General features: G+C 45.2%; 1 protein-coding gene across 2 annotated transcripts; it reads left to right on the forward strand.

Annotated features, from left to right (window-relative positions):
• Positions 1-3,018: 3,018 nt before the first annotated feature.
• LOC120702044 lies at positions 3,019-27,335 on the forward strand. Of its 2 annotated transcripts, XM_039985825.1 has the most exons (19): positions 3,019-3,625; positions 4,319-4,727; positions 4,819-4,890; positions 5,197-5,259; positions 5,938-6,123; positions 6,672-7,038; positions 7,529-7,620; positions 11,982-12,731; positions 12,973-13,245; positions 19,579-19,734; positions 20,626-21,029; positions 21,140-21,608; positions 21,722-22,072; positions 23,604-24,423; positions 24,506-24,564; positions 24,747-25,208; positions 26,402-26,440; positions 26,594-26,780; positions 26,901-27,335. In XM_039985825.1, the coding sequence occupies exons 1-18, from the start codon at positions 3,243-3,245 to the stop codon at positions 26,774-26,776; spliced, it is 5,538 nt and encodes a 1,845-aa protein (XP_039841759.1). In that variant the 5' UTR covers positions 3,019-3,242; the 3' UTR covers positions 26,777-26,780; positions 26,901-27,335. The 2 variants fall into 2 exon arrangements, with proteins under 2 accessions (XP_039841759.1, XP_039841755.1); XM_039985821.1 differs by lacking the exon at positions 26,901-27,335 and having other exon boundaries at positions 26,594-26,899.
• Positions 27,336-27,706: the final 371 nt, after the last annotated feature.

Here is a 27,706-nt window from a genome sequence, read left to right on the forward strand (position 1 = left end):
GCTGCAGTGTGAGTGCCTCCAATCCAGACGCCACATCTCTCCTAGGTTCATTTTGCGCATGTCTTACCTTAATTATCAGTTTTATACCCACTGTCTGCATTAAAAGGATAGTGTCTCTTACTTCTGCATGAGTATTTGACACTTTTATTGAAAATATATTATAGGATACAAATTTCAGTGACCCCAAATTGCCCAAAACATATTAAATGCTAATCTGATGGAATAAACCTGCTTGAGGAGTGCCGCGATCGTCGAATCCGTCGCACCCCCCGTCTTCCCGAACGTGCACTGCACCCGGATCCCCTCCTCCCCCCCCCCCCCCCCCCCCCCCCCTCTCGCCTCCAGATCACACCGCCGTCGCCTCCGCCTCCAAATCCATTTCTAGGCTGGTGCTATTGCTGTGAGCGAGCTCAGGTTGGCTATTTGATCAAGGAGCCGGTGCATTGTTTATCTGTTTACAGGAGAGCCATCAAGCCGGTGCATTGTACAAGGACATGGAAATTCTGACTCAATAGATACAGATCCTCCTGCTGCAATGCGATACACAGACCCCCAACCTGGATGTAAGTTAATTTGAATTTTGTTTACTCAGATAGCATCAGAAATATTTTATTTGCATCAGAATTATCTGAAATATTTGTTAGAACTGAATTATGTCTGCTAAGTTTGTACTTCATTCATCCCTACTAAGAATATCTTAACGCCATTTTGTCCCTAAGCACTGCAATTTATTTTTCTGGATGGGAATAAACACTAAAAAATGTTCTTATTAAACACTATTGCCTGAAACAATGAACCTCAGTATATCAAAACATTTTTATACTGTCTATTTGTCTATTAGAAAAGCTCAACTGCGGAATGAAGAAGTTCATAATGCTAATAGAAAAAATGTTGAGCCTGGTTAGAACTTAGATCCACAAGCTTATTCGCAGAAGTTATTTTGGTATCCTGTTTCATCAGTCATCTTGATGGCATCTTTCTGATTTTGTTTTTTTTGCAGGTACAATGGTTGATAGTGAGATCTGTTACCCAGCAGAATTTGATTTCTTCCTTTGCAGCTATGATGAGATCAAAGCATGTTTATATCACGGATAAAATTTAACTGTGTTCTTGAGGATTTTGTATCCTAAAGAATAAAGATTTGGTGATTATGGCAATACAGGGGCCAAGCCATCCTGTGCAGTACTTTGTGCTGCGAGATGGCAACAACTTCACAGCAGATGAAGTGTAGGCTCTCACGAATACACGTAAGCATGCTGTTACTAGCCAGTTTCCATGTTGCAGTTTGCGCTGTTTATGTGCATGACAGTTTGTTCTGTACTCCTGTTTGTCTTGGCAGTCATGCAAGCTCCACTAAGGTGATCCATGTGCAAAATACTTTTTTGTAAAGGACACATATTTGTTTACTGGTAATTGTTATTGGGTAATTATGTAAAGTTCATGAGAAGTTTTTTTTTCCAGGATGTTGTCATCTACACTGCTGATAACCGTAATGTCCATTGTGTAACCAAGGTACATTTCTGTTGTCTACATTATTTAAATGTTTCTTTTCGTTTGTTTTAGCGTGTACAAGGATGCATATGTAGCACTGTTGGTAGCTCAGAAATGCGTGAAAAGTCTGCAGAATTTGTGCACATAGCTTGCAGGTGAAGTTTGTTCTTAAATAATCAAGTATCATTTGATAATATTAAATGTTTAGTCTCACAATTGCATTTCTATCAACAGGGACTTACTAAAGGAAAGAACTGATGACACTCGCGTAATTGATGCTTTGGTAAACTATGGCAGGCACTAGGCTAAAAGACTCAAGTTTGTGGATTCTGATTCTTCTATGTGGATTGTGATTGAAGTTCACAATTTTGTCTCCATTAGACCTAGATGCTGAAATCTCTATTTTACAAAATATTTTAGATGCCATTAGGGATAATTTAGTTACTCTTGTAGATCTCATTCCACATGAGCATCACAGGTTATGGCTGAATATGTAATGGCTCATGGTCGCTGCGGAGAAGATCGGCGGGAAGGTACTCAAGGTCTGCGTCTGCAACCCGGACCTCTTCGCGCTTGACAACTCCCGGCTCGAAGGCGACATTGGCTACCGCATCAAATATATGACTATGCGCGTTGATGCTTACGGAGGGAATTCATTTCACCCGTATCAACGCACGGGTACAAGTTTGAGAATCATTATATACTTGATATAGAGTGATTGCTATAGTATCGATAAACAAGATTAATTTCTTTAGTAGTCATTTCTTGTAATGAAATTATTTTATAAATACATTTTTCTATGACACGTGCCACACATCTCCACTATCTATATAATTATCTGTCTAATTATCTGCACATGCTTCTACACATACCATTTACCTGTTTTTATAATTATATATTTTTATATTTTGTTGTTTATTTTCACCGCAATTGAGATTTTAATATTTGTTTTTATCATATATAGTTTCTAAAAAAAGCTTGTTGCAATTAAAATTTAGTGTGATTATTTTTTTACAATATTATTCTTTAAACATGTGCGTGCAGCACATGCACCCTATTAGTGCCAAGTAAAAAAACAGTTCCTTTCCAATAGTTTGCTATTTCAGACTTGAAAAAATGAAAAAAGGCAATAGGCAGCTTAGCATGCAAGCAGGGAGAAGACTTTATTTTCGTGGTCAGTACGCAGCATGCAAGCAGGGAGAGAATTTGCCAAGCCCTTTGCCGAGTTGTCAAATATGCGCGGTGAGGGAGGGTTTTTGCCAAGTTGCCATATTTTGCCAAGTCATTTGTCAAACTGTTGAAGAGGTATTTTAAGTGTTTTTTCTAAAAATTAAGGATGCCAACTCCATTTGCCAAACTTCTGGAGATGCTCTTATATAGATATGTAAAAACCCCGGGATTTGGACTTTGTTGGGTTTAGCTCCGCTAGGTTTTGTGTGACTAGCACGTTCTGGGCCTAAATTGAGTCGTTCATCGCGGACCCAAACTCGAAAGCCCAAAGCATATCGACCCACCAGTACCCGTTCATTCTCATACAGTCAGACTCACCGTATCCGCCGCGTCTCGCTCCCGCGCGGCCACCGGCGAAGTCGCCGCGCGGCCGCGGCCGTCGCCTCCCTCCACCGAGAGCCACCTCGCAGTGCCGCGTGCACTTCTCCTCCCCGATCCCATTCTTCCCTCAAATCCCCGTGCCCGATGCCGCCATAGCCAAAACCCTAAAGGCCTAAACCCCCCGGAAGGCCGAAACAATCATGGATGGGCTCGTGTCGGCGGCGCTAGAGGAGGTGTGCGCGCGCCTCGCGCCGGGGATCCCAGTTGCGGACCTCTGGCCCGCGCTCCGCGGCGCGCTCGACGCCGCGGGCCTCCCGCTCGGCCTGCCCGTCAAGCGCGCCCTGTGGGCCCGCCTCCACGCTCTCGACATCGTCAACCTCGTCGAGGGGGAGGGGATCAGGGCGACCGTCGCGGCCGGGGACCCTGCGGAGAAGGACGTGGAGGAGGCCGAGCGGCGGGGCGTGCGGCTGGTGGCGAGCGCGGCGATCAGGGACAACTTCCTCGGGATGTATGAACGCAGGTTCGCGAAAACGGAGCTGAGTGCCGTCCAGAAGGAGGCATTGGAGTGTGTGGCGGCCAGCAGGTGCGATGAGCAAATATGATTGTCACGCCTTTCATTTCAGTTTCATTTATCAGCCTCAGTAGCTAGGTTATTTGTGACTAGCAAACTCAGTTCTATGGAATGGAAGATTATATGAATATAAATTCACTTAATTTACCTGCCTATGTGGTTACCTGCAAATGATAATTTATGTGTATGTATTTATTTTGAAGCCATAGATCCCGTTACCTTTCTTCATGCATACACACTGCATAGAAATTTCTTCGAAATTAAGCACCGATTGTAGTATTTCTTTGCCTTCTATATAGTTTTCCCCAACCAATGCTCATCATCCCTTGTCTCTTTTCTTTTTGCTGGTCTCTGTTCAATTGATGTTAGTTTCATTTTGTTCAATTATTTCCATGTGCTTAGTTTTCAAATGGCCCACAAAAGATGACATGTAGGGAGCCTAACATTTATATACCTGATTAGGTGGCTCAGAAATCAGAGTTCTTAGCACGGTGCAATATGCTTATAAACACTGTCAGTTGTTTCATTCATCCACAAATCCACAAATTTGCATAACTGACACCGTCCAACAAAATGGTTATCTGCCTTTCTTGCATGTTTGTACTATTTCCAGTTTTTAATTGGGGTATGTTCATAGACAATTTTTTTTAGTTTCGCCTTTGACTATTTTATTTGCTGTTTCTCACATCTTTGCTTTTGTTATAGGAATTCTGGTGTAACGCAGAATGAGCTTTGCAAAAAATTTAAAATGAAAGGAAACAATTTCCATTTTATTGTAAAGAGTCTTGAATCACAGCGGTTAATCGTTAGACAATCAACTATCATAAAGATGAAAGATCATGGAGCTGATAGGGAAGATGCCTCACAGAATAAACAAGTTATCAATACCAATTCGCTATATCTCTCCCGATATGCCAAAGACATGAACATGACTTCACAACAACGAATTGAGATTACAAAGCCAGAGCTACTAGGGAGGAATGAAGAGACCAATGTAGATGCTTTGCAAGAAGATGGGACTTCTGGTGCTAACTCCAAGAACAATATATCTATTCATGATTATCTTCCAGCAATGAAAGCCATATGTGATAAACTTGAAGAAGCTAGCGGAAAGGTCAATTGCGCCCACATTTTCCCCTTTCAATCTCTACTGGTATTTGCTTTAGATTTTCCAGTTTGCTAATTTGCACAATTATTTCCTCTAGGCTCTTGTTGTATCAGATATAAAAGTTGATCTCGACTACAGGATGGCATATGGGCACAGAGCATGGAGAAATGTAAGCCTGCTTGAAATCACTTACGGAGTGTTTGGTTTGAGGAACAAACTTCTCCTGTATATTTTGATCAACCCACAATTTTGAAGGGATGCCATCATTACTCATTTTGTACTTGGCATGTGCTTATGAGGGATGGTAGATGAGATGGTGATGGGTGAATCAATCCTATTCCTCATACTAAACAAGTTGGTTATGTTTGGATGTTCATTCAACATTCTGCTCCTCAAACCAAACACGCCACTAGTTTACGTAATCTGTAATGGTACTCCCCCTCATTTTGTTACTGAGATGGCCTATTCCTCCCAGGTATTGCATAGGCTAAGAGATGCACAACTTGTTGAAATATTTGATGCCCAAGTTGATGATAAGGTGATGCTCATCTTTGTTGCTGTTTTGCATTTTACTTGCTACTTAATGCCACTTTCTACTTTTTTGGGGTTCATTCTCCCAGTTCCTGGTGCTTCCTGTCAGGATTGAAATGTTTAAACCTGTTACTCGGAAACTGTTGGGCTTTTAGAAGTATAATTTGTCATAGGATTTCCAGTTAACTTGAGTACTGTATACTAGCATAATTCCAGTTAACTTGAGTACTGTATACTAGCATAATTCCTTACCCTGGTTAGACGCTACCTTAAACTTTGCATATATTTTTGTACTGAAGAGGCAGCGATCTGCAATTCCATTTCTGATTAAGCAAGATTGAAAGAGTACACAAGGTGCAAGAGCTGATACTTTGTACATTTCAACCTAGATACATGGAATGTTATACCAGAGACCTTAATGAGAGAGAAAGCATAATCACACTCATCTTGTCCACCCTCCTAGCTTAGTTCTTTTGCAACTAGTTTCAGAACTGCAACAAATCTGACGCAAGATATTGTAGATTAGCTGGTTAGGCTTGTAACCACATAGATGATTCAGTCCGTACTGGTTCCCAAACAAAAAAAAGATTCAGTCCATACTGCACCATGCCTGCTTTAATGTTTTATTTTTCTGTTTCACATGCATATTGAGCAACAAGCTATAATGTTATTTTCCTTTTTTCAGGTTGTCCCCTGTTTACGTCTGCTGAAAAAATTTGATCCAAATGAGTTTCAGCCGAAAAGTACAGCGTCAAATTACAAATTTGGCAAAACAGGTCAGGCAACTGATCAAGTTCTGGAACTTCCATTAGAGAACTGTATATATGATATGATCAGTGCCGAAGGGACAAAAGGTATAACACTTGTTGAGGTACTTCTCAGAAACCTTATATTGGTACAACTCTGTGGTATTATATGTTTTTGATTGATGATATGCTACACTCCTTAGCATCTATTGGTGCTTCTATTTTTCTTGTTATTGCAATTGTGTTTCATATCTAGTTGTACACGTTCTTTTTCACCTACTATTCACCTGCACGCTCTTTTTCACCTACTATTCTTTTTCACCTAAAATCAGATTGAAGATATTTTGTTTTGCTTGTCTATCGACTTGTGGTTATGTTATTTATAGATATGGAAACATGAATAATTTCCCATGTAAACATAGAGAAGATCCTGGGGACAGAAATAGCATTCTTCTGACTCGGTATGCTTCCTAGTTGAAAAAGTAGATCCATGAGCAAAAGCTGCTGTCTTGAAGCCTACAATGTATTGATAATAGTTATCAGTGTATTGAGAAGCTTGAGTACACATTATTACGTGACACAGTTTGGTGTTTGCTTGTGTCATCTTATGTGTGATGATATTTTTCTTATTTATCTTGAAGTTAGTATAATATCTTGTAAAACTTCTCATTAGATTGGCAAACGTCTTGGACACAACAATTCCAAAAGGCTACATAAACGAGTATCATCCATGCTCAAAAAATTCAATCTGACTTGGGAAGCAGAAGTTCCAGACAAGACATCACAGTACCGAATTTGGACTTCAAAAAACTTCTCACTCTACAAAGCTGGTCCTGCTCTGCAAAGTTTTGGGGTGCTATCAGAAGATTGTGATGATGGTTCGGATTTGTGGTCCCTAGTTCCATCGAAAGAATTGGATCCTTCTAGTCCACATGACAATTTACTACTGCTTGAACAAGAGAGCCACGATGAACCAATTGGACATCATATCCAGAACAACCTTGATGATTCTGCTGGAGTTTGTCAATTAGTTGAAGAAGGTACAATGACATAGATTTGCATAATTATCTGTTTATTTTTGTTATCTTCTGTGGTTAATATCTCTGGGATTGCCATGCTGCAGTAAGAGCTTGCAGTGTTCTGATTAAACAATGACCTTTTTCGACTTTAAGATCACTAATAGATCCAGAGAGCTTTATGTTTTTTAATCCATGTAAACTTAAGGCAAATGTCTGACCGGATGCACCCAAATTGAGCAATATGATCCATTTCAAATCCTACATATCTTGTTTTCCCCCAAGAGTTCTATTCAAAATTCCAAATCATGAAGAAGGGCGTGTCCTTTAGTAGGTTATTAGATTCACAAGTATAGAAGTTATTTGGGCAACCAATAGTTATCTGCGTAATTTTTTCAAGTAATACAGTGTGTTGATTTTTCAAACTATTACCTATCTTTAGATTTTGTGCAATTTAGGTTGGAGACAAAATGTTATTCAACTCAATGTTAGTGATCACATGCTTTTCTTCTAGATAAACTTTCTTTGGGTCAGAGGAAGAGGCGACGGAGCCGCCCATTAACTTGTGATGATCAACGCCATAGAAGGATTCTGCACATGTTAAAGGTATCTTTCCAAGTATTTATTTTTCAATCAAGATTATTCATGATCCGTCAAATGCAAATGTGCTGTAATGTAAATTTATGATAGTTCTATATTGAATTGTAGCATGCAATTTACTCTATACTTTTTTCTCTATATTTGATGCACTCCCTGTTTCATGTTTTAGTTGCAGGTGTTATGGATACATCAGATGTGCTGGTTTTATTTATTATTATTAGTTTTTGTTGTTGCTACTTGTTTAGCTTTTGTATCCATAATTGATAATTTGAAACTGCAGAAACAATTTCAGTGATATTTTTTAATTTTTTTAAGTGTGTTGCCTTTAAGCCAGCATGTTTTATTAATTATTTTTTTGGGGGGTTGGAGAAAGTAGACTCTATGATTCAAGATAAATAGCCCTGATTTTTGCATATGACAGGGTGATGCGGTACAACTCCGCCTATGCTGACTGGAAGACTCTCTTCTGAGTCGTCTCAGCATAGCCGGTCCCAAGCCCGGGTAAAGGAGGAGGGTTGCGTTAGGTTTTGGCAAACCAGCATAAAAAATAGCCACTCTAATGGATTTGAAACCCATAAGAAACTCGTTGGGGCGTAACCCTCTTAGCGACGCGCTACATCGGAACCCGGGTGTGGTGATAAATGGGCAAGGGCCGGGTCGCCATCCCCCCAAGGGCGCGTTGTATCGTGACCTGAGTACGATGATAAGTGAGCAAGGGTCGGGTCGTCACCTGAATGGCGCGCTACATCTACGCCCGGGTGTAGTGAAAAATGAGCAAGGGTCTTCGCACTTCCCTTGACGGGTGCGAAGGGTAAGGAAGCTAGCCGAGCCAACTATGATTCGTATAGGTAGCTGGAACGTAGGGTCCCTAACAGGTAAGTTGCGAGAGCTAGTTGATGCAGCAATTAGGAGGCGTGTAAATATTCTATGCGTTCAGCAGACTAAATGGAAGGGCCAGAAGGCGAAGGAGGTTGAGGATACTGGCTTCAAGCTTTGGTACACGGGAGCAACTCCGGGTAGGAATGATGTAGTCATCTTGATTGATAGGAGCCTTAATGATGGAGTCGTAGAGGTTAGAAGGCAAGGCGACCGGATTATCCTAATCCGGTTGGTAGTTGGAGATTCGGTTTTGAATGTGATCAGTGCCTATGCCCCTCAAGTAGGCCTTAGTGAGAGCACCAAGATGCAGTTCTGGGAAGATCTAGATAGCATGGTTAGTACCGTGCCTACCAGCGAGAAACTCTTCATAGGAGGAGATCTCAACGGCCATGTGGGTGCGACTAATGTAGGGTTCGAGCGAGTGCCCGGGGGTTTTGGGTATGGTAGCAGGAGTCAAGAGGGGGAGGATGTGTTGAACTTCGCGTTAGCCTACGACTTGTTGATAGCGAATACCGTGTTTAAGAAGATGGAATCCCATCTTGTGACGTTTCGTAGTGGACAACACTCGAGCCAGATCGACTTTATCCTTGCTAGGAAGGAGGATAGTCGTGATTGCTTAGATTGTAAGGTGATACCTGGGGAGTGTGTTGTCCCTCAACACAAGCTTGTGGTGGCGGACTTTCGTCTTCGGGTACGTGTCCACCGGGACAAACGTGCCAAGATTGCGAGAACAAAGTGGTGGAAGCTTAGAGGGGAAGCGGCACAAGCGTTTAAGGAAAGGATGCTAGGTGAGGGGTCTTGGGAAGAAGGAGAAGACGTAGATGACATGTGGCTAAAGATGACAACATGTGTTCGGAAGGTGACCTCAGAGGTGTTTGGCGTGAGTAGGGGAGGCAAACAGGAGGGGAAAGACACCTGGTGGTGGAACGACGAGGTGCAAAGGGCTATTAAGGAGAAGGAGTGTTTCAAGCGCCTCCACCTTGACAAGAGTGCAGCTAACATCGAGTGCTATAAATTAGCGAAGAGGGTTGCAAAACAAGCTGTGAGTGTGGCAAAGGGTAAGTCGTATGATGACCTGTATCAGCGGCTAGGCACGAAAGAAGGGGAGAAGGACATTTATAGGATGGCTAGGATCCGCGAGCGGAAGACAAGAGACATCAACCAAATCAAATGCATTAAGGATGGGACAGATCGACTGCTAGTGAAAGATGAGATCATGGATAGATGGAGAGAGTACTTCGACAAATTGTTTAATGGGGAGAGTGAGAGCCCTACCCTTGAGTTAGATGACTCTTTTGACGATACCGACAGACGTTTTGTGAGGAGAATTCAGGAGGTAGAGATCGGGGAGGCTTTGAAGAGGATGAATGGAGGTAAAGCGATGGGCCCTGATGGTATTCCCATTGAGGTGTGGAGATGCCTAGGAGATAGAGCAATAGTATGGTTAACTAAGCTTTTTAATTTCGTTTTTCGGTCAAACAAGATGCCGGAAGAATGGAGGAGAAGTATATTAGTACCTATCTTAAAAAACAAGGGCGATGTTCAAAGTTGTACTAACTACCGTGGGATTAAGCTGATGAGCCATACGATGAAGTTTTGGGAGAGGGTTATCGAGCATCGCCTAAGAAGAGTGACAAGTGTGACCCAAAACCAATTTGGGTTCATGCCTGGAAGGTCAACCATGGAGACGATTTTCTTAATACGACAATTGATGGAGAGATATAGGGAGCAGAAGGACTTGCACATGGTCTTCATTGACCTTGAGAAGACATATGACAAAGTACCGATAAATGTCATGTGGTGGGTTTTGGAGAAGCACAAAGTCCCAACTAATTACATTACCCTCATTAAGGATATGTACAAGGATGCGACGACGTTTGTCCGGACATGTGATGGCAACACCAATGACTTCCCTATTAACATAGGCCTACACCAGGGGTCAGCATTGAGCCCTTATTTATTTGCTTTAGTGATGGATGAGGTCACAAGGGATATACAAGGTGAGATCCCTTGGTGTATGCTCTTTGCTGATGATGTGGTGCTAGTTGACGAGAGTAGGGCAGGGGTTAATAGGAAGTTAGAGCTGTGGAGACGCACGTTAGAGTCGAAAGAGTTTAGACTTAGTAGGACCAAGACCGAGTACATGATGTGCGATTTCAGCGCGACTAGGCATGAGGGGGGAGACGTTAGTCTAGATGGGCAAGTGGTGGTCCAGAAGGATACTTTTCGGTATTTATGATCGGTGTTACAAAAGGATGGCGACATTAATGAAGATGTTAGGCATAGAATTTCAGCTGGCTGGTTGAAATGGCGGCAAGCTTCTGGCATCCTTTGTGACAAGAGGGTGCCACAAAAGCTAAAAGGCAAATTCTATAGGACAACAATTCGTCCGGCGATGTTATACGGTGCTGAATGTTGGCCTACAAAAAGGCGACATGTCCAGCAACTGAGTGTAGCAGAGATGCGGATGTTACGGTGGTTTTGCGGGCATACAAGGAGGGATAGAGCCGGAATTAAGTTATTAGGGATAGGGTCGGGGTTGCACCAATTAAGGAGAAACTTATCCAGCATCGGCTGAGATGGTTTGGACATGTCCAACGAAGGCCTCTTGAGGCGCCGGTGCGTAATGGGGTTCTTGAGCGGGTCGATAATGTAAAGAGGGGTAGAGGTAGACCTAAACTGACGTGGGATGAGTCGGTTAAGAGAGACATTAAGGATTGGAATATCTCTAAAGAGATAGTTTTGGATAGGAGCGCTTGGAGACTAGCTATCAATGTGCCTGAACTTTGAACTTATTTCTTTCGGGTTTCATCTCTAGCCTACCCAAACTTGTTTGGGAAAAAAGGCTATGTTGTTGTTGTTGTTGTACAGGGTGATGCGGTACCTACAATCCCCTTTGTGTTTCTTATTTTTCTTCCAAATACCTATTTTGACTGTTCTATACCAATATGGAAGGTTTAAGGGACTGCATATTTATGACCATGCATATTTTTGTAGTCAACATGAGACAAGATCCTAATCCTATGATTGTTGTCTTTGATGAATTTCCACATGCATTCTTTCCCTTGTTACCCTAGGCAGTAGTGCAATACTCCTTCCATTCGTAAATATATGATGGTTCAAAAACTGTCCAGTCAAGCCTCCAACTTTGATAAACTAATTAAATAAACTGTATGGGTTGATCGTTTGGAAATGGTGTCATTGGATTCACCATACGATATGTTTTAGCAATATATAATAGTTTACAATTCTACTATCATTATCATATGAAATAACGTCCAAAGTTGCATATTGGCGGACGCCTCCCAACAGAGGGATTGATAGTGACTACTTAGATAATTCTCTTCTATTGTTTGTTTCCTATGAACAATTTTCTGTTTTCTATGTCCTTTTGTGTGCTTATCTTCATGTTAGTTCTTGGTGTGCCTTAAGCATGTCTAATCACATTTAATCATTATGTTTTCCTTTTTTCTTTTGGGCCCTTGCAGAAGAAGAAATTTGTACTAAAGGTGGAGTTACATAAATGGTTAGAGAGGCTTGAAAAGAAAGATGGAAAAATAATGGATAGGAAGACATTGACTCGCACGTTGAATAAGCTTCAGAAAGAGGGAAGTTGTAAATGTATCAAAGTTAGTGTTCCTTTGGTTACAAACTATACTCGCAGTCGTCTCATTGATGTAGTACTGCATTCTTCTGTTGGAGACTTGTCACCGGAACTTGTGGAACAGTTTAGGATCAGACAAAGGAACTTTGATACTGAATCTCGCGCAGTTGCAGCAGCTAAGGTGAAGCAAAATCAACATACGACTGCCATAACTGGTCTGAGGATTTCACGCAGAGTTAATGTTTATAAACCATTACTATTAGAAGCTATGTATGCTAATGGATTCATTGGTGCAAAGATGATTCGGGCAAAGCTTTTCCATAAATTTCTGTGGGCATATGTCAATGCTTCTCCAGATTGGTGCAATGTGTTTGGTTGTGTCAAAGAAGGGCATTATGATAAGAGCTTTAATCAATCAAACCTGTTATTTTCAATGGAAGCAGCTACGAAAGAAATGCCTCTTGAACTCTTTCTACAAGTTGTTGGATCAGCAAAGAAAATTGATAACATGATAACTTGGTGTAGGCTTGGAAAAACACTTTCAGAAATTCCAACCGAGGAATACAATCAGCTTATGGATACTCATGCCAAGGGCCGACTCTCACGTTTAATAAATATTTTAGACAAGCTCAAGGTAATGCACTCGATGTTCGTTTCTAATATTTGTAGTTAACCTTATGATAATCTAGAATCCTAGGTGTGATCCTAAAAACATTTACTGAGCACAAATCTGAAATGCTATTCATTCTGTACGTACAAGCTAATACCTGCTACATATGTAAGATAGTGGATATTTCTACATTGTTCAATATTTAATTGCATAGGTGACTAGGCTGCAGGAGACTGATGAAAACTTCTGTGGCTATCTTTGACAGCTGGTTCAGTTTTCCAAAGAATTCATAGAAGATGCTGGTGTACCTTCAGATGCCACTCCTACACATTCGATGGAGCTCAGGCCTTACATTGAAGAACCTATACCGAGAATTCTTCCGTCGGCCCAACTGAAGAATCATAGAAAAATTCGGCATGATTTTGTGCTCTTGAAGCAGGAGTTCATTAATGCCTATTGGGAAACATTGGAGTGTTGTTATTTGACTGCTGGCTTGGCTGAGCCATTGAGTGCCTTCCCTGGCTGTTCTGTTCCTGAGGTTTGTCACATCTGTCGTACATCATTAAGCATAGGATTATTACCTAATACTCGCCCTCCATTCTGACTAAATGTACTTAGAACTTGAATGCTCAAACTCCTCAACTTTGACAGCTAATATATAAATAAATAGTTAGATTTGTAACTATGAAAAGAAATACTTGACTGAGCTATGCGTGTTTGTTCTGGGGTTGGATTATCTTACTGGAACCGTGGTGGACGAGAACGGTACAAGGAAAAATGGTACCTGGAGGGACATATAGAGGAGAGAGAGAGAGGAAAATAACTTCTTACTTGCTTTATTTGTGGGTCACCAGCACTGCTCCTTATGTATAGAAGGCCAGCTGAAACAAATCAATTTAACCACTAAAGAGAAACTCCAAATCAATCTTATTTTACTGAACCTAACTCTTAAACAAATATCCAGCATCCTAAATCTAACTGTAGGAGGGAATAATGGATGTATTCCTCCAACCATAGAAGGGTGGGTATATATAATTCCTATACATGGGCCTCTAAATGGGCCTCTATACACATGGTCTCAATATACACCAACACCCCCCGCAGTCTGAACTATCGGCACAACGGTGTTTAAGACTGGACAACAAGAAAGCCAACACCCCCCGCAGTCTGAACAACCGGCGCAGCGGTGTTCAAGACTGGACAAGAAGAGAGTACAAATGGCTAATACCCCCGCAGCCACAACTAGCCACCGGCTACATTGAGGCTGGAGTGAAACTCCGAGAAGGTCGAGGAGGGCAGTCCCTTGGTGAAGATGTCAGCAAACTGGGAGATAGTCGGGACATGGAGTACCCGAACATCGCCGATGGCGACTCTGTCGCGCACGAAGTGCATGTCAATCTCCACATGCTTTGTCCGCTAATGCTGGACGGAGTTGGTGGAGAGATACACGGCGCTGATGTTGTCGCAGTAGACGAGCGTGCTCTTGGCGAGCGGGCTGTGGAGCTCCGCCAGGAGTTGTCGTAGCCAGGACGCCTCCGCCACGCCGTTAGCGACAGCTCGGTACTCCGCCTCAGCACTGGAGCGGGAGACAACCAGCTGCCGCTTGGACGACCAGGAGACCAGGTTGCCACCCAGGAAGACGGCGTAGCCGGAAGTGGAGCGACGAGTGTCTGGGCAGCCAGCCCAGTCAGCGTCGGTGTAGACCACCAGCTCAGCAGAGGACGAGCGGTGAAGCACCAGGCCGAGATCCACTGTGCCACGGACGTAGCGGAGGAGAAGCTTCAGCGCAGCAAGGTGTGACTCCCGGGGATCATGCATATGGAGACAGACCTGCTGGGCAGCGTAGGTGAGGTCCGGCCTGGTGAAGGTGAGGTACTGCAAAGCGCCGGCCAGACTCCGGTAGGCAGTAGGATCAGCCACCGGATCACCCAGATCAGCAGACAGCTTCGCCTGAGTGTCGACAGGAGTGGAGCAGGGCTTGCAATCAGTCATCCCAGCCCGCTCTAGAATATCGAGTGCGTACTGCCGCTGGTGAAGGAGAAGACCAGACGGGCTAGGCTCAACAGTGACGCCCAAAAAGTGGTGGAGCTGACCAAGATTCTTCATAGCAAACTCCTGCTGCTGAGAGGAGATGACACTCTGAAGCAACCGCTGACTGGAGGCTGTGAGCACAATGTCATCGACGTAGAGCAGCAGATAGGCAGTCTCATCCCCACGGCGGTAGATGAAGAGAGACGTGTCAGACTTGGCCTCGGTGAACCCCAATGTCAGCAAGAATATGGCGAACCGAGAGTACCAAGCCCGAGGAGCCTGCTTCAGACCATAGACTGGCGGGTGGTACACCTCCGGCTCGGCTCGAGAGGGAGCCGGAGGAGGCGGCGGCGGCGACGGCTTCGGTGTAGGCGTCGCAGGAGCCTACGGAGCAGGAGGCGGCGCCGGTGTCGGCGCCGACCGACGCCGGTACACCTGCACCGGCTGAGCGTATCGCTGCGGCGCCGGTGTCGGCGCCGAACGACGCCGGTACACCTGCACCGGCTGAGCGTACCGCGCAGGTGTAGGGGAAGGCACCGGGGCCGTGCGTGGCGCAGCGGGAGACACCGGGTCCCCGCGCGGCACGACCGGAGGTCCGGGGGCCGCGCGTGGCGCGACCGCGTGTACCGGGGCCGCGCTCGGCGCAGCATGGATCACCGGAAGCGGTGCCGGTGCTCCGGGAAAACCTGCAGGGAAAGACAAATAGGTAACGGTGGCTGAACCACCGGGTTAGTCGGAAACAGAGACTCCAGCTCGGGGTCAGGAGAAGGAGTGGAGGAGGTGGAGTAGGGGAAATCCGACTCGTCAAAGACGACGTGTCGGGAGATCAGGACGCGGCGAGAGGTGAGGTCAAAGCATCGGTACCCCTTGTGGTCAGGGGAGTAACCGAGGAACACACAACGAGTCGAGCGGGGCGCCAGCTTGTGAGAAGCGGTGGCGGAGGTGTTAGGGTAACACGCACACCCGAAGACCCGAAGGTGGTCGTAGCGAGGAGGGGTACCAAAGAGAGCGTGGTGTGGAGTGGGAGCAGGAGAAGCAGTGGACGGAAGGCGGTTGAGCAGGTAGGTGGCGGTGTGGAGGCTCTCAGCCCAGAAGCGCGGGGGCAGAGAGGCCTGGATTAGAAGGGTGCGCACGACGTCGTTCGTCGTGCGAATCATCCGCTCAGCCTTGCCGTTCTGAGGAGAGGTATACGAACAAGATATACGCAGCTGAACACCCCGAGAGAGGAAGAAGGAACGGGAAGTGGAGTTATTGAACTCTCGCCCGTTGTCACTGGACGGCCTTAACGGTGAGGCCGAACTGAGTGGACACCCAGGCAAAGAAGTGGAGGAGAGTGGGGAAGGTCTTAGATTTGGCGCGCAGAGGGAAAGTCCAAGAGTAATGAGAAAAATCATCAACAATGACCATAATATTTATAGCCAGACATGCTGAATACAGGAGATGTCCACAGGTCATAGTGAATAAGATCAAAAGCATTCGCAGCATGCGAAGAAGATGAAGAAGAAAACAGAAGTCTAACATGACGACCTAACTGGCACATGACAGAGGTGCTCAGCAGGAGCCCTAGTACATGGAACATCGGTACTACGACTGAGCTGAGCCAAAACATCGCGGCCGGGGTGACCAAGCCGGCGGTGCCAGGTGGTGGAAGAAGGTGTCACGACAAAATCAGTAGACGAAGAAGAAGTCGAAGACGGAGCAGCGGAAGCAGGGAGCCAAAGAATGTAAAGGGGCCCCGGGCTGTCACATCAGAAGAGTCAAATTCGATAGAACAGGAGTTGTCAGCAATAAACTGGCGAATGGAAAGAAGGTTGTGAACCATTTGAGGAGCAGCAAGAACATTAGGAAGACGAGGAGCAGAACCCACGGCGGTGACAGGAAGGCAAGACCCATCACCAACCATGATAGAAGGACAAGAGGGGTGTGAGGGTCGGACAGAAGAGGATACCGGCATCAGGAGTGGTGTGGAAGGAGGCACCCGAGTCGGCGATCCACTCGGTGCTGACCGGCGGCGTCACTCCCATGGTGCTGAAGGACTGCGCCAGAGCGGCCTGGTCCCACCCCCCAGGCCAGGTCGGCTGCTGGCTGGGCTGAGCGGGCGGGGTCCAATACGGCGCGGAGAGTGGAGCAGCACCGGTGAACATGGCCGCCGGCTGGAGCTGAGGACGAGGCTCCCCTTCCGGACCTTGGAACGGCCACATCGAGATGCTCCCTGACCATGGGTTGCTGAAGGATGGCCAGAGCGTACCTCCAGGGGCAGGGGCAGAAGCGGGAGTCGGCGCGCCCCGACGGCCCCCACCGGTACCGGTACCCCCAGAAGCAGGGCCACCAGTGCCACCACCACCACCTAGGGGTGGTAAAGGGCCCAACATTTTGAACTAAAAAATCTAAGGATCGGGCCCTAAAAGGGCCGGGCTCTAAACATATGTATTTTTGAACTAAAAATTTCAAGGGCTTTATTGGGCTGTGAAGAGGCCATTAGGGCCATGGCCCATTACCACCCCTACCACCACCACGTCCCCCCCCCCGCCGCCGACGTCCATGCCCCCCCACCTCCGGTCTGCCCGGCGGGAGCAGCACCAAGGAGAGCGGTGTAGGTGGACGAGGGCGATCCGGGCGCGAGACCCCTGGTGATCTCCTCGAGGGCGAGGTCGTCCCGGACCTGCAGGAAGGAGGGGAAGGGCCTCTGGCGGGCGATCCGGCTCTTCTGGTAGTCATAGGTGCTGCTCAGGCCTCGCAGGACATTGAGCACCAAGACCCGATCGGACACCGGATCCCCGAGGTCGTGAAGAGCATCGACCATGCCCTTTATCCGCCGGCAATACGCACCAACGGAGAGGTCCCCCTGCACAAAGGTGCGGAAGGCGGCGTCGAGCTGGAGGGCGCGGTACTCGGCGTTGCCGAGGAACTGCCCCTCGAGCGCCACCCAGGCCTGCCGCGCGGTGCCTCCGTGGGTTTTGACGAGATCCTGAAGATCTAGGAAGATGGTCCCAAAGATCCAGGACATGGCGACGCTGTTGAGGCGCAGCCACGCCACTCCCTGCGCCTCGATCGGCGTGTCGAGGAGGATGTGGTCGTTGAGGGCGCAGCGGTGGAGGGCGAGCAGGACCTGGTCCCGCCAGCGTCCGTAGGAGGAGGACGTCGGGTCGAGGAGGATGGTGATCAGGGCCCTGATGTTCTGGACGCCGGCGGCCTGGATGTGGAGCTGGGCGACCATGGGGTCGGTCGGGTCGTACCGGGCTCCAGATCCAGCGGGCGGGGCCTGGTGGGAGGAAGAGGCGCCGGGCTCGAGGACGTCGTGCCGGCCGAAGGAGATGCGGAGGAAGTGCTCCGCCTCGGCGACCCGGAGAGCGAGGGCGTCGGCCGTGGCGAGCTAGCGCTCCCAGGCGAGGGCAGCCACGTGGACCCGCTCCTGGGCCGCCGAAGCCTCCGACTTGGCGGCGAGGAGGGCCGCGGCGAGAGCGGTGTCGGCCTGCTGCCCGCGGAGGGCTGCGGCGGAGAGCGGCGCATCCGCAGGCGCCATCTCGAGGCCAGACCACTCGAGAGCGGGCGCGGCGGCAGCGGCAGGCTGCTTGCCCGCAGCGACGGCGTCACGGTGGGCGGCGGCGGCGGCGGCCGGATCTGCAGTCGGCGCCTGCAGCAAGGGCTGCAGGGCTGCTTGATCCATGCCAGCAGCCTGCTAGGCGGCGGCGGCGACCTGCTGTGCGGTGGCAGCTGCGCCCGCGGCCTGCTAGGCGGCAGCGGCGGCGGCGGCAGCGGCAGCTGGGCCCGCGGCCCTCCCCTGCTCGAGCTGCAGGGGGCCGGCGGCGGCGCCCGCAGCCCCGGCAGCGCCCGCGTCCCGCCCCTGCTCGAGCTGCAGGGGACCGGCGGCGGCGCCCGGCGCAGGCTCGAGGACCGCCAGGGCGGCGGCCGGCCCGCGCCAAGGGCCTGCGGCGGCGGCGGCGTGCCATGGGGCGACGGCGGCAGCAGATCCTGCGGCTGGCCCTGCGCCCCCCGCGCCGGCAGCAGAGGCGGCGGCGGCGGCTGCAGGGGTCAGCGTGCCCAGGGCGGCGGCGGTGGGGCGCCAAGCGGCCGGGACAACGGCGGCGGTAGCAGGGGAGGTAGAAGAGAGAGGGGGGAAGGAGGAGAGAGGAGGGGGTGCCGGCGGCGGCGGCTGGGAGGAGGGGAGGGAGGAGAGAGCCCTAACCCTTGGCTAATGATACCATGTAGGAGGGAATAATGGATGTATTCCTCCAACCCTAGAAGGGTGGATATATATAATTCCTATACATGGGCCTCTAGATGGGCCTCTATACACATGGGATCAATATACACCAACACTAACATGCTTATTGAGCTTGAGTCAAGCTAGCCTGCTTGTGGCGCCTAGCTTAAGTGTGGTCCCACATAACAATGTTGCTTTTAAATGGACGACTCTTGACTGTATCTTTTCCAGTTCACAGCCTCCTGCTTCTGCCATCAGGGTTTGATTTCAGTACCTTACATATCTACTATTGCTTTTAATTGACAAGTCATTTTTCACGACCAATTTCTGCAGTGCTTTTCCCAAAAATCTCACTACTGTTAGAGCTATTCGAAACACTAATTTCCAGGATCATACTTGTATCGTATTTGCTCTATTTCTTGTCTGTACCTTTTGACTATACATATTCAGCTCTGCAGCTGCAAGCATATTCATTGTTTGTTACATGTTAGAGTCGTTCTACTATCTGTTACTGAACCACATTATATTCACTGGAAGCAATACTAGCTGGGAGTGGCTAACTTATTGAGCTGTCTCTTCGATCAGAGATTTTATTTACATTGTACTGTATAATGTATGATGCTCTGTTCCATGAAGGTTTCTCATCCTCGTTCATGGAGCTCACTTAGAGTCATGACTACCGAGCAGCGACTGGAATTGCAACAGCGTATTATGAATGTCAGCGAGAAGGGTAAAATTCCTTTTAAAGACTGTGTTAGAATAGCAAGGGAATTGAATCTCTCTGTAGAGCAGGTATGTGTAATGTGTTTGAGATCTTCCCTATTTTCATTTAGTGATCTGAAGTACTATAATAATTTGATCTCATTTTGCATTTCTGTAATTCTTTAATCGAACTACGAAAGTTCTTGTGTGCTCGTTTATGATTTCTCCATGATATGAAAACTGACATGTGCAAGATTCATAAGTCATAGAATAAAAAAGAAAAGAAAAATCAGGTGCATCTCTGCTGCAATTATGCTTTTTCTCGTCAAGTGCTCTTTTCAGCAATATGAATAATTCAGCCATGCAGACGAACTGAACAGATCCATATATGGAATAGCTTAAAGCTACTCCCTCCATCTTTTTACTGGCCTTCATATATGGACAATGTCTCCAGTGTATGTCTTGATCATTACTTTTCCTGAACAATTGCAATAAAAGATATTGGAAATAGAGTTGATCTGAAGTATTTTTCATGACAAATCTACTAATAGTCTAATACTACTTCTATGTGACAAATTTTAATACTTGTTCGTATATTGGAGGTCAAAAGTTTGACTGCACACATTTGTAGACGACATATATATGAGCATGGAGTGTTAAATGGCATGGCGCAACCACCAAAATTCTCTTACAGCAATGTAGGAGTCGAGAGTGGAAATATTGCAATAACCAATTTTTTCATTTCCTGGATGAACAAACATTGTGGCAGACATTGTGACAGGACACTTCATCACAAGGAAACAGACAAATAATGCAAGACAGAGGGTTTACTACTTCACATTGTATCGTTGTCCTGTGCTCTCTCACTTTTAGATGCTCTATCTTTCCGCACTGATTGGCACTTCTATCTGTTTATTGTGTAATCTGTATATGGTTCCTTTTCAGTGTACTGATGATCAGCATGATTGGTTTCTTATGTAGGTGCTTCGCCTTTCATATGAAAGGCAATCTCGGCTTCGTGAACAGCCCAGCATTACTGCTAAACAAAAGCAGCGAAAAGTCAGATCTGGATTGACTTCTGAGAAAAGAAAGAGATCTGCTGATGAGATCACCCTGAAGTTTTTCAAACGAAAAGTACGAACTTGTGGATCTGTTGAACAAATATCGGACCAGTCTACTCTTGATGAGGAAGTACCAGAGACAATCTCTTCATCACCCACTGACCAAACAAACCAAAGTGATCAGCCAGTGTCCAGAATTGGCAGTACTTCTACACACCACGCAGATGAAGATGAGGAAAGCAGTCCAGTGATCAGTCGATCTACTATCCTAAGAAAAAGCTGCATGAGAAGTAAAAGATTCTTGTGGACATACGAATCCGATAGGTATTATATTTTTTTGGTGTGCCCATTCTGGTTTTGAAATTTATTCATAAACCTCAATACTGGAGTTTAGGTTATGCGTGATAGTCCTGATTTCTTGTTATTATTTACAGAAAACTGCTGATGATATACATCAGAATGCGTGCAATACTTGGAGCAAGATATTATCGTGTAGCTTGGAACTCTCTCTCTGACCTTCCAGCTCCACCAAATACATGTCGTAGAAGGATGGCCATACTATTGAAGGGAAATGAAAACATAAGAGGAGCTGTTATGTGCATATGTAACCTTCTTGGGAAACGTTATACTAGATACCTTGAAAAGGAAAGGATATCAAAAAAGAGAAGATTGCTTCCTCAGATTTCAGAAAGTAGTAATGAAACCAGTTTGGATTCAGATTCTGAGCAATTCAATTGGGATGACTTCGAAGTTCCAGAAATAAAGAGTGCACTTAATGAAGTCCTTGAATTAATTCGGACAGAAAAAGTGGACCAGACCAAGAGAGTTGGGGCCAAGAATGAAAAGAACAATAATAATGATAATGACGTCACGAAGAACACAATAAGTTCGCAGGAACTATCGGTAAGTAATTTCTACATTTAAGATCAACTGTGTGTGTGTGTGTGTATATATATATATATATAATTTTCCACTTAAGAATAATCATTACTTCTATTAATGATTTTCCGCTTCAGAATAATCATGCTACACGAGGTAAAACAAAAACAAGAACTCCAGTTCCAGAAAGTGGATTCTGTGCTCAGGAAAAAATCTGCAGAGACCCGAATGAAGTCCAACCAAGTGAAAGCAAGGATGTTCGCTGCAAACCTCAAGAAAAGATCATCAAGGACCACAGAAATAAGATTATTGAAAGAGGTGTACGGAAGTCATTGCCCGTTGCAAATGCATTGGAGCTTTTGAAGTTAGTATTCCTCAGCAGATCATCAGGATCAGATGTACAAGCTTCACTAGCAGCAACACTGCAGCTTTATTCAGAGAGCGAGATTTTTACTGCCGTTTCCCTTCTTAAAGAAAAAAATTTCTTGGTTAGTATTTGGAACTTATGTTTCCTTTGGTATATTTGTTCTCTAGTATGCTGTGCCCGACTTAGATATTTTGAAGTTTGACCCACCTGAACCTTACCAAATTTTGGGTCTTCTGAACTCGAGGTCCCAGGTGATGCCAAGGCATAGGCAAAGTTTGAATGTTTGGTTTGTAGGTTGTAGCCATACCAATTTGTGGGCAATGCCAAAAGAAAAGTGGTATATGTAGAGAGGTATGATTGGGGTAAACACCACACACACTAGGAGAGGGGGGTGGGGGGTGGGGGGGGGGGGGGGAGGGACAGCTATATACATCTAATACCCGCCTGCAGTTGCAGGGGTAGCCTGTCGAACACCAAGACTGGACCTAAACTCAGTAAATAAATGTACAGGAAGGCCCTTTGTCATTATGTCAGTGCACTCTATATGATTGGGGTAAACACCACACACACCAGGAGGGGGGGGGGTGACACTTGTATATATAGGCCGTATAGGCTTGAAGTACAAGTAAGAGAGTTACAAGACTTATACAAGTCAACTACAACTACATACATCTAATAGTATAGAAAGTCGTTTGGATTGTAGCCATGCCAAAGTTTGTCCAAAACAGTGAATGTGACATATGGGATCTCATACCATTTATTTTTTTTGTCGACAAAATATAGGCAGACTTGTTTTGTAGTTTTTATTACAAAGAATATTATGATGGAAACAGACCGTAAAACAGTTACGCCAGCTTCATAAGATAAATTCATTTCAAGTGTTATAACACATAACACAAAACTTAAAAAGTCTATGCAACCAACCAGAATGACAGAACCTGCCACATCATTTGCTGAGACCGGATTTATTTCCTTAATCTAAAAAAAGAACCTGCCACATCACCCACGAGAGCTCCACAGGCCGCCAGCAAAAAAACTCATCATGATCTCTTCCTCCATTTTGAGCATTGTTGGTGCTGCCAAATTTTCCATGGTAACGCGGAACTTTGGTGCCAATCCAAACTTCCAAACAGCAGCCAGTATTTTTTGTAATAGCAAACTTTGGCAAGGGTTAGGTTGGCTGTGAACAAAACAGCCCCTAGTTTATGCAGAATGAGAAATAGATGTCTATATGCTGAACTAAGACTTTATGTTCAAAGTTATGATTGATTTAATACCCAGTCCTTTTTTTTGTTTTATCTTGCAGTGAACTGTGATCTAAGTTAGGTTTTCTCAGTGCTGACACTTTGATACCAAAAATACACTTATGCTCTTATTGTAGTTTCCTTTGGCTTTTATTTTCCTTATGGTATAAGCAGTCGAACCACTTTGAAGAATCTTCTACGAATTTCTTAGGTTGTTCTGAGAGGATAATTTTTTTCCCTATTTGGCATCTTTGTTCATGCTATTTTAAATAATGCTATGAAGGATATGGAATATTTTATTGTTACCTAATCATATAGTGGAGTTGGATGTTACTCTTTTTAAGTGGCTTCTGATTCAAAGCCGGAGTTATTCTTGTATGTCCATTAATGTTTTCCCCCATTTCACAGGTTACTGGGAGTGGTGGGAAGCCATACACCCTTTCTTCAAAGTTCTTAACCAATGCTTGTACTTCACCCTTCCCATTTGGTTCAGGAAAAAAGGCTTCTGAATTTTCTAATTGGCTTATAACGCAGCAAAAGAATGCCAGAGACAATGGAGTTTATCTGTATCCAGATATACAATGTGGAGAAATTGTTCATCTTTTCTCTTTGCTTTCATCGGGAAAGCTATTCATTTTACCTTTCTTGCCTGGCGATGGAGTTGGCGAAGCTGATGAGCCTAACAGCTCTACCGTAGACACAGGTGGATTGGTTGACAGTAGTCAGAAGCGCAAAGCTGATACGATGAAACAGAAAAGCGGAAAGGCTAAGAAACACAAGCCTTTGCCGAAGATAGACAGTGACTTTTGCTACCGCCGGGAGAAAGGATTCCCTGCAATCCAAGTTGGTCTAGATCTTGAGAGAATTCAAACAAGCAATCGCATGCAAGAATTACACGATAAAGAATGCCTTGTTTTTACTTCAAGCAGGGCAATGATTAATGAGGATGTTGATTTGCATGCAGAAAGGCACAGCATGCCATCGTTTTCATATCACTCCAGTTCATACAGGCATTTATTGTCTGAATCTCACTTGGAAAACTCTTATGGTGGATGGCCTTGGGATGCTATGAAAAAATATGTGAAAGAGTTACCATCAGTATCTGATCACCAAAATGAATCATTCACATGGTCTTCTGATCTGTTCAGGAGTGCATTTTGTGTTATTCATCAAGCTGGCGAACAAGGAGTTACTTTAAGAGAATTGTCACAGGCACTGCATCCATTAGGTACTTGATACACTTATGCGCAAATATTTTTCATAGTTTCTTAATGACAACCATTGTTGTCTTTTTGTTCTTAACTGTGCAGCCATGCAATTGGTCTACAGAATTGTTGATACCCTCAAGAGATTTCAGCTGGCCATCGAGGTAAAGCTGTAACATTCAATATATGTTAGTCCTGTAGGTGTGGTTTGAATGCTACTGTTGTTTCCTCTGGTTATAAATGCATTGTAAGCATGTTACTCTATTCATGCTGCTTTCTTGTCATTTTTTTTCATTCACTTATACTCCATTAGCTAATGGGTGGGATTCATTGAATTGCTTCATAGGTCAATGCATATGACGGTGTTCAGATCATGGACTCGTTACATTTGTCAAAGTATCATATAGCCACACTTGCAGAATGCAATCCTTGCAGCTGCTCAGGTCCTCCAACTTCTCAAGTTGTGGATAATGGAGACCCCAAAAATTTACTGCAAGAGAAGCATACCATGCCTATTAATTTTCCTGGGCCTATAAAAATGCTTGGTGATGGGCACACGGTGACCATAATTAATGTTCAAAGCAAGTTGAGCTCACCTCATATTTACAGCAAAAATCCTGGGGATGACGAAAGGCCCTCTACTCCAATAGAGTACAAGGAGAGTAGTTGCTATCATGATTACGGAGGGCATATTTATCAGCCTATATTACCATGGATAAATGGTTATGGTAGCACTAATAGCTCTGTCTATGAAGGTTTAAGTCGCCGAGTAATTGGTTATGTCATGCACTATCCTGGAGTAATGGAGGTGTGTTTGCTTTTCTTTATACCTTTTTTCTTCAACAGAAAATTTATGTTTTGTTTGCTCGTGTGGTCTACAATAAGTTTTCCATTACGCTGGGCGACATTGTTGGCCACAAGATCCTTTATTTAGGAAAATAAAGTTCATTTTTTAGAAGAGTTTAGGTAGGTAGTATCTAGCGAAGGCACCAGGTAAGTTTTAAACAATTCTAGGAGTATACATGTTTGATATTTGAATTTGCATTAATCAATTTCAGCCCTGAGTTTCAAATTCAGGTTATCAAAATCAAGTTCCACACATGTTATTACCATCTTTGGAATTGTTCCAATTTTACAATGTGATGTTTGAATGCTTGAATATCTGGAATACTGAAAAATCACTTTTTTTTTGAAAATCTGATGGGAGTAATCTACTCATATTAGGAAACCAGTAAAAATAAAAGAACTAATATAATGCTTACGGATCCAAGATGGGGTATCCTTGTACTGTTAGCTGGAGGCCCACCTTTTTCCAATACAGTGCTTGGTGTTTTTGTACCTCATCAGTTTACGAGTGCTACTAATTTTTTATCACTTTATTTGTTGACAAATACTAGGCAGCATGCTTGTATATTGCATGCTCTTGAAAGATTCACTTCTGTGATGGAGATGTAATTAGTTATGAAGAGCATTTTGGTCACTCTGTATAAATATAGTGGACCCTTAGGCAACTCATATTTGCTCAAAGTTTACAAATATTCGTGAATGGGAGATTGTAGAAGTATTATCTATACCTGCTCTTACATGGGCCATATGCACCATATTTTAATATTTTATGTTGACTATAGTAGGAACAAATGTAAGCTGCCAGACAATTTGAGTTTATGTACCTTGTACTCCCTTCTCCATTGGATACTGCTCCTGTAAGCTTGTGCCTCATCCTGAAAACCTTGGCTCCACTGTTATAAAAATTTCTGGTGATGCATGTAAATGTTTACAACGCAATTATAGATACAAGACCTTTACTTGTCATGTGATATAGCTCGTTGGTCCTCATCAGGCTATCCTTTCAGTCTTGTCACTGAAAAATGACTCATTCGCAAACATTCATAGGTTATTGTTCAATTGTTCAAGTTTTTAAAATAAAATAAAGCATTTGTCATTATCAACATTGTTATTTTAAAGGTTCTAATTGTGTGCTTTGCTCTTATTGTCTTACAGGAGGATCTTATCCATCGGATGGATGTATTGAATCCTCAGGTATCTGGCCCATCCTGTACTTTCTTTTTACTGGTCTCGCAGAAGCGATGCCAACCAAATTTCATCAGATAGAAGAGAGTCGAAATACAAACATGTCCTGACTCGCTGAAATGCTGCTTCTTGTTTGATTGGCTTTGCATTACCCTTTTGCAGACTTGCCGGACCCTGTTGAAGAAGTTGTCACTCGATGGGCACCTTCACGTTGGGGTGTTTGAAGAGCCTGTGCCTACAGCTCCGACCATGCTGCGGGCCCTGTTCAAACAAGACCCCAGTAAAGAACCACCCAGCTGTAGAAAGCGCTACTTCGCTAATCCAATGAGCACATCCCTACTGTAAGAGGGTATGAACTTTGTTCCAAGTTCACAGTTGTGAGCGGGTCATGGCAGGAATGATTAGATGTTAGCCTCTCCGGAAGTGTACTATCCTTGTTGCTTACAAAACTGTGCCATCGCTTTGTCAGGTCGAGGTGTCATTTCCTCCAGTCCAGGGCCGAGCGTAGTCTCGCTCGCCCAATGTGGGAGCGAAGTATGCTCCGCGTCGGATGAGCGCACACGAGATGCCGGTCTAACGAGTTATCATCATTGCGTTAGGAGTTCGCGTAGATCATAGATGATCCCAGTACTAGTGGACATTTTGGCCCCGTAGGTGCTGGAGCTACGAGACACGTGTCAAGTGTTGAAGCGAGTCAGCCGTAACTGCGTTATATTTTGTTGATGTTCACGGCTGCTGTGCCGCAGTCGTTGGCCGCTGATCCCTGCGCCCCTCTGTGATGTCCATTGGAGTCATCACTCGCGAGACATTGTTCCTTCCCTTGGGGCGTTCCCATGAATTGGTTAGGAGTGAGGCTGGTCCATGCATAATCACAAAGTTTCCGGGTCGATGGGTTTGAGGAACATGGTACTGTCCTTGTGAGAGGTTTTTATACTGCGTGGAGGAAATTGACACCGCATTTCCAGGATGGGATTGGCCAGGATTGGCATTCCCGGATAGAATGGGATTGGCTGGAATTGGCATTCTCGGGGATCAAGGAACGGTATCCTTGACCTATTTAGAGCAAGTATTATGATGGACGGTAAGCAAGCTCATATCTACGTGGAGGAGAGAGAAATGAGGAGAGAGAAGAAGGTGGATGGTTCGCGAGATGCCTGCCCCAGTCGGCTGGGAGAGACTGCGTCCGCTCCTATTGGGTGAGCTAGTGTGGCAATAAATAGTGCTGAGCCCGCCACTGTCCTGCGCCCGCTGTAGCTAGCGGTCGCTGAAATTATA

This window comes from Panicum virgatum, chromosome 1K (assembly GCF_016808335.1).
Source record: "Panicum virgatum strain AP13 chromosome 1K, P.virgatum_v5, whole genome shotgun sequence".
NCBI lineage: Eukaryota > Viridiplantae > Streptophyta > Magnoliopsida > Poales > Poaceae > Panicum > Panicum virgatum.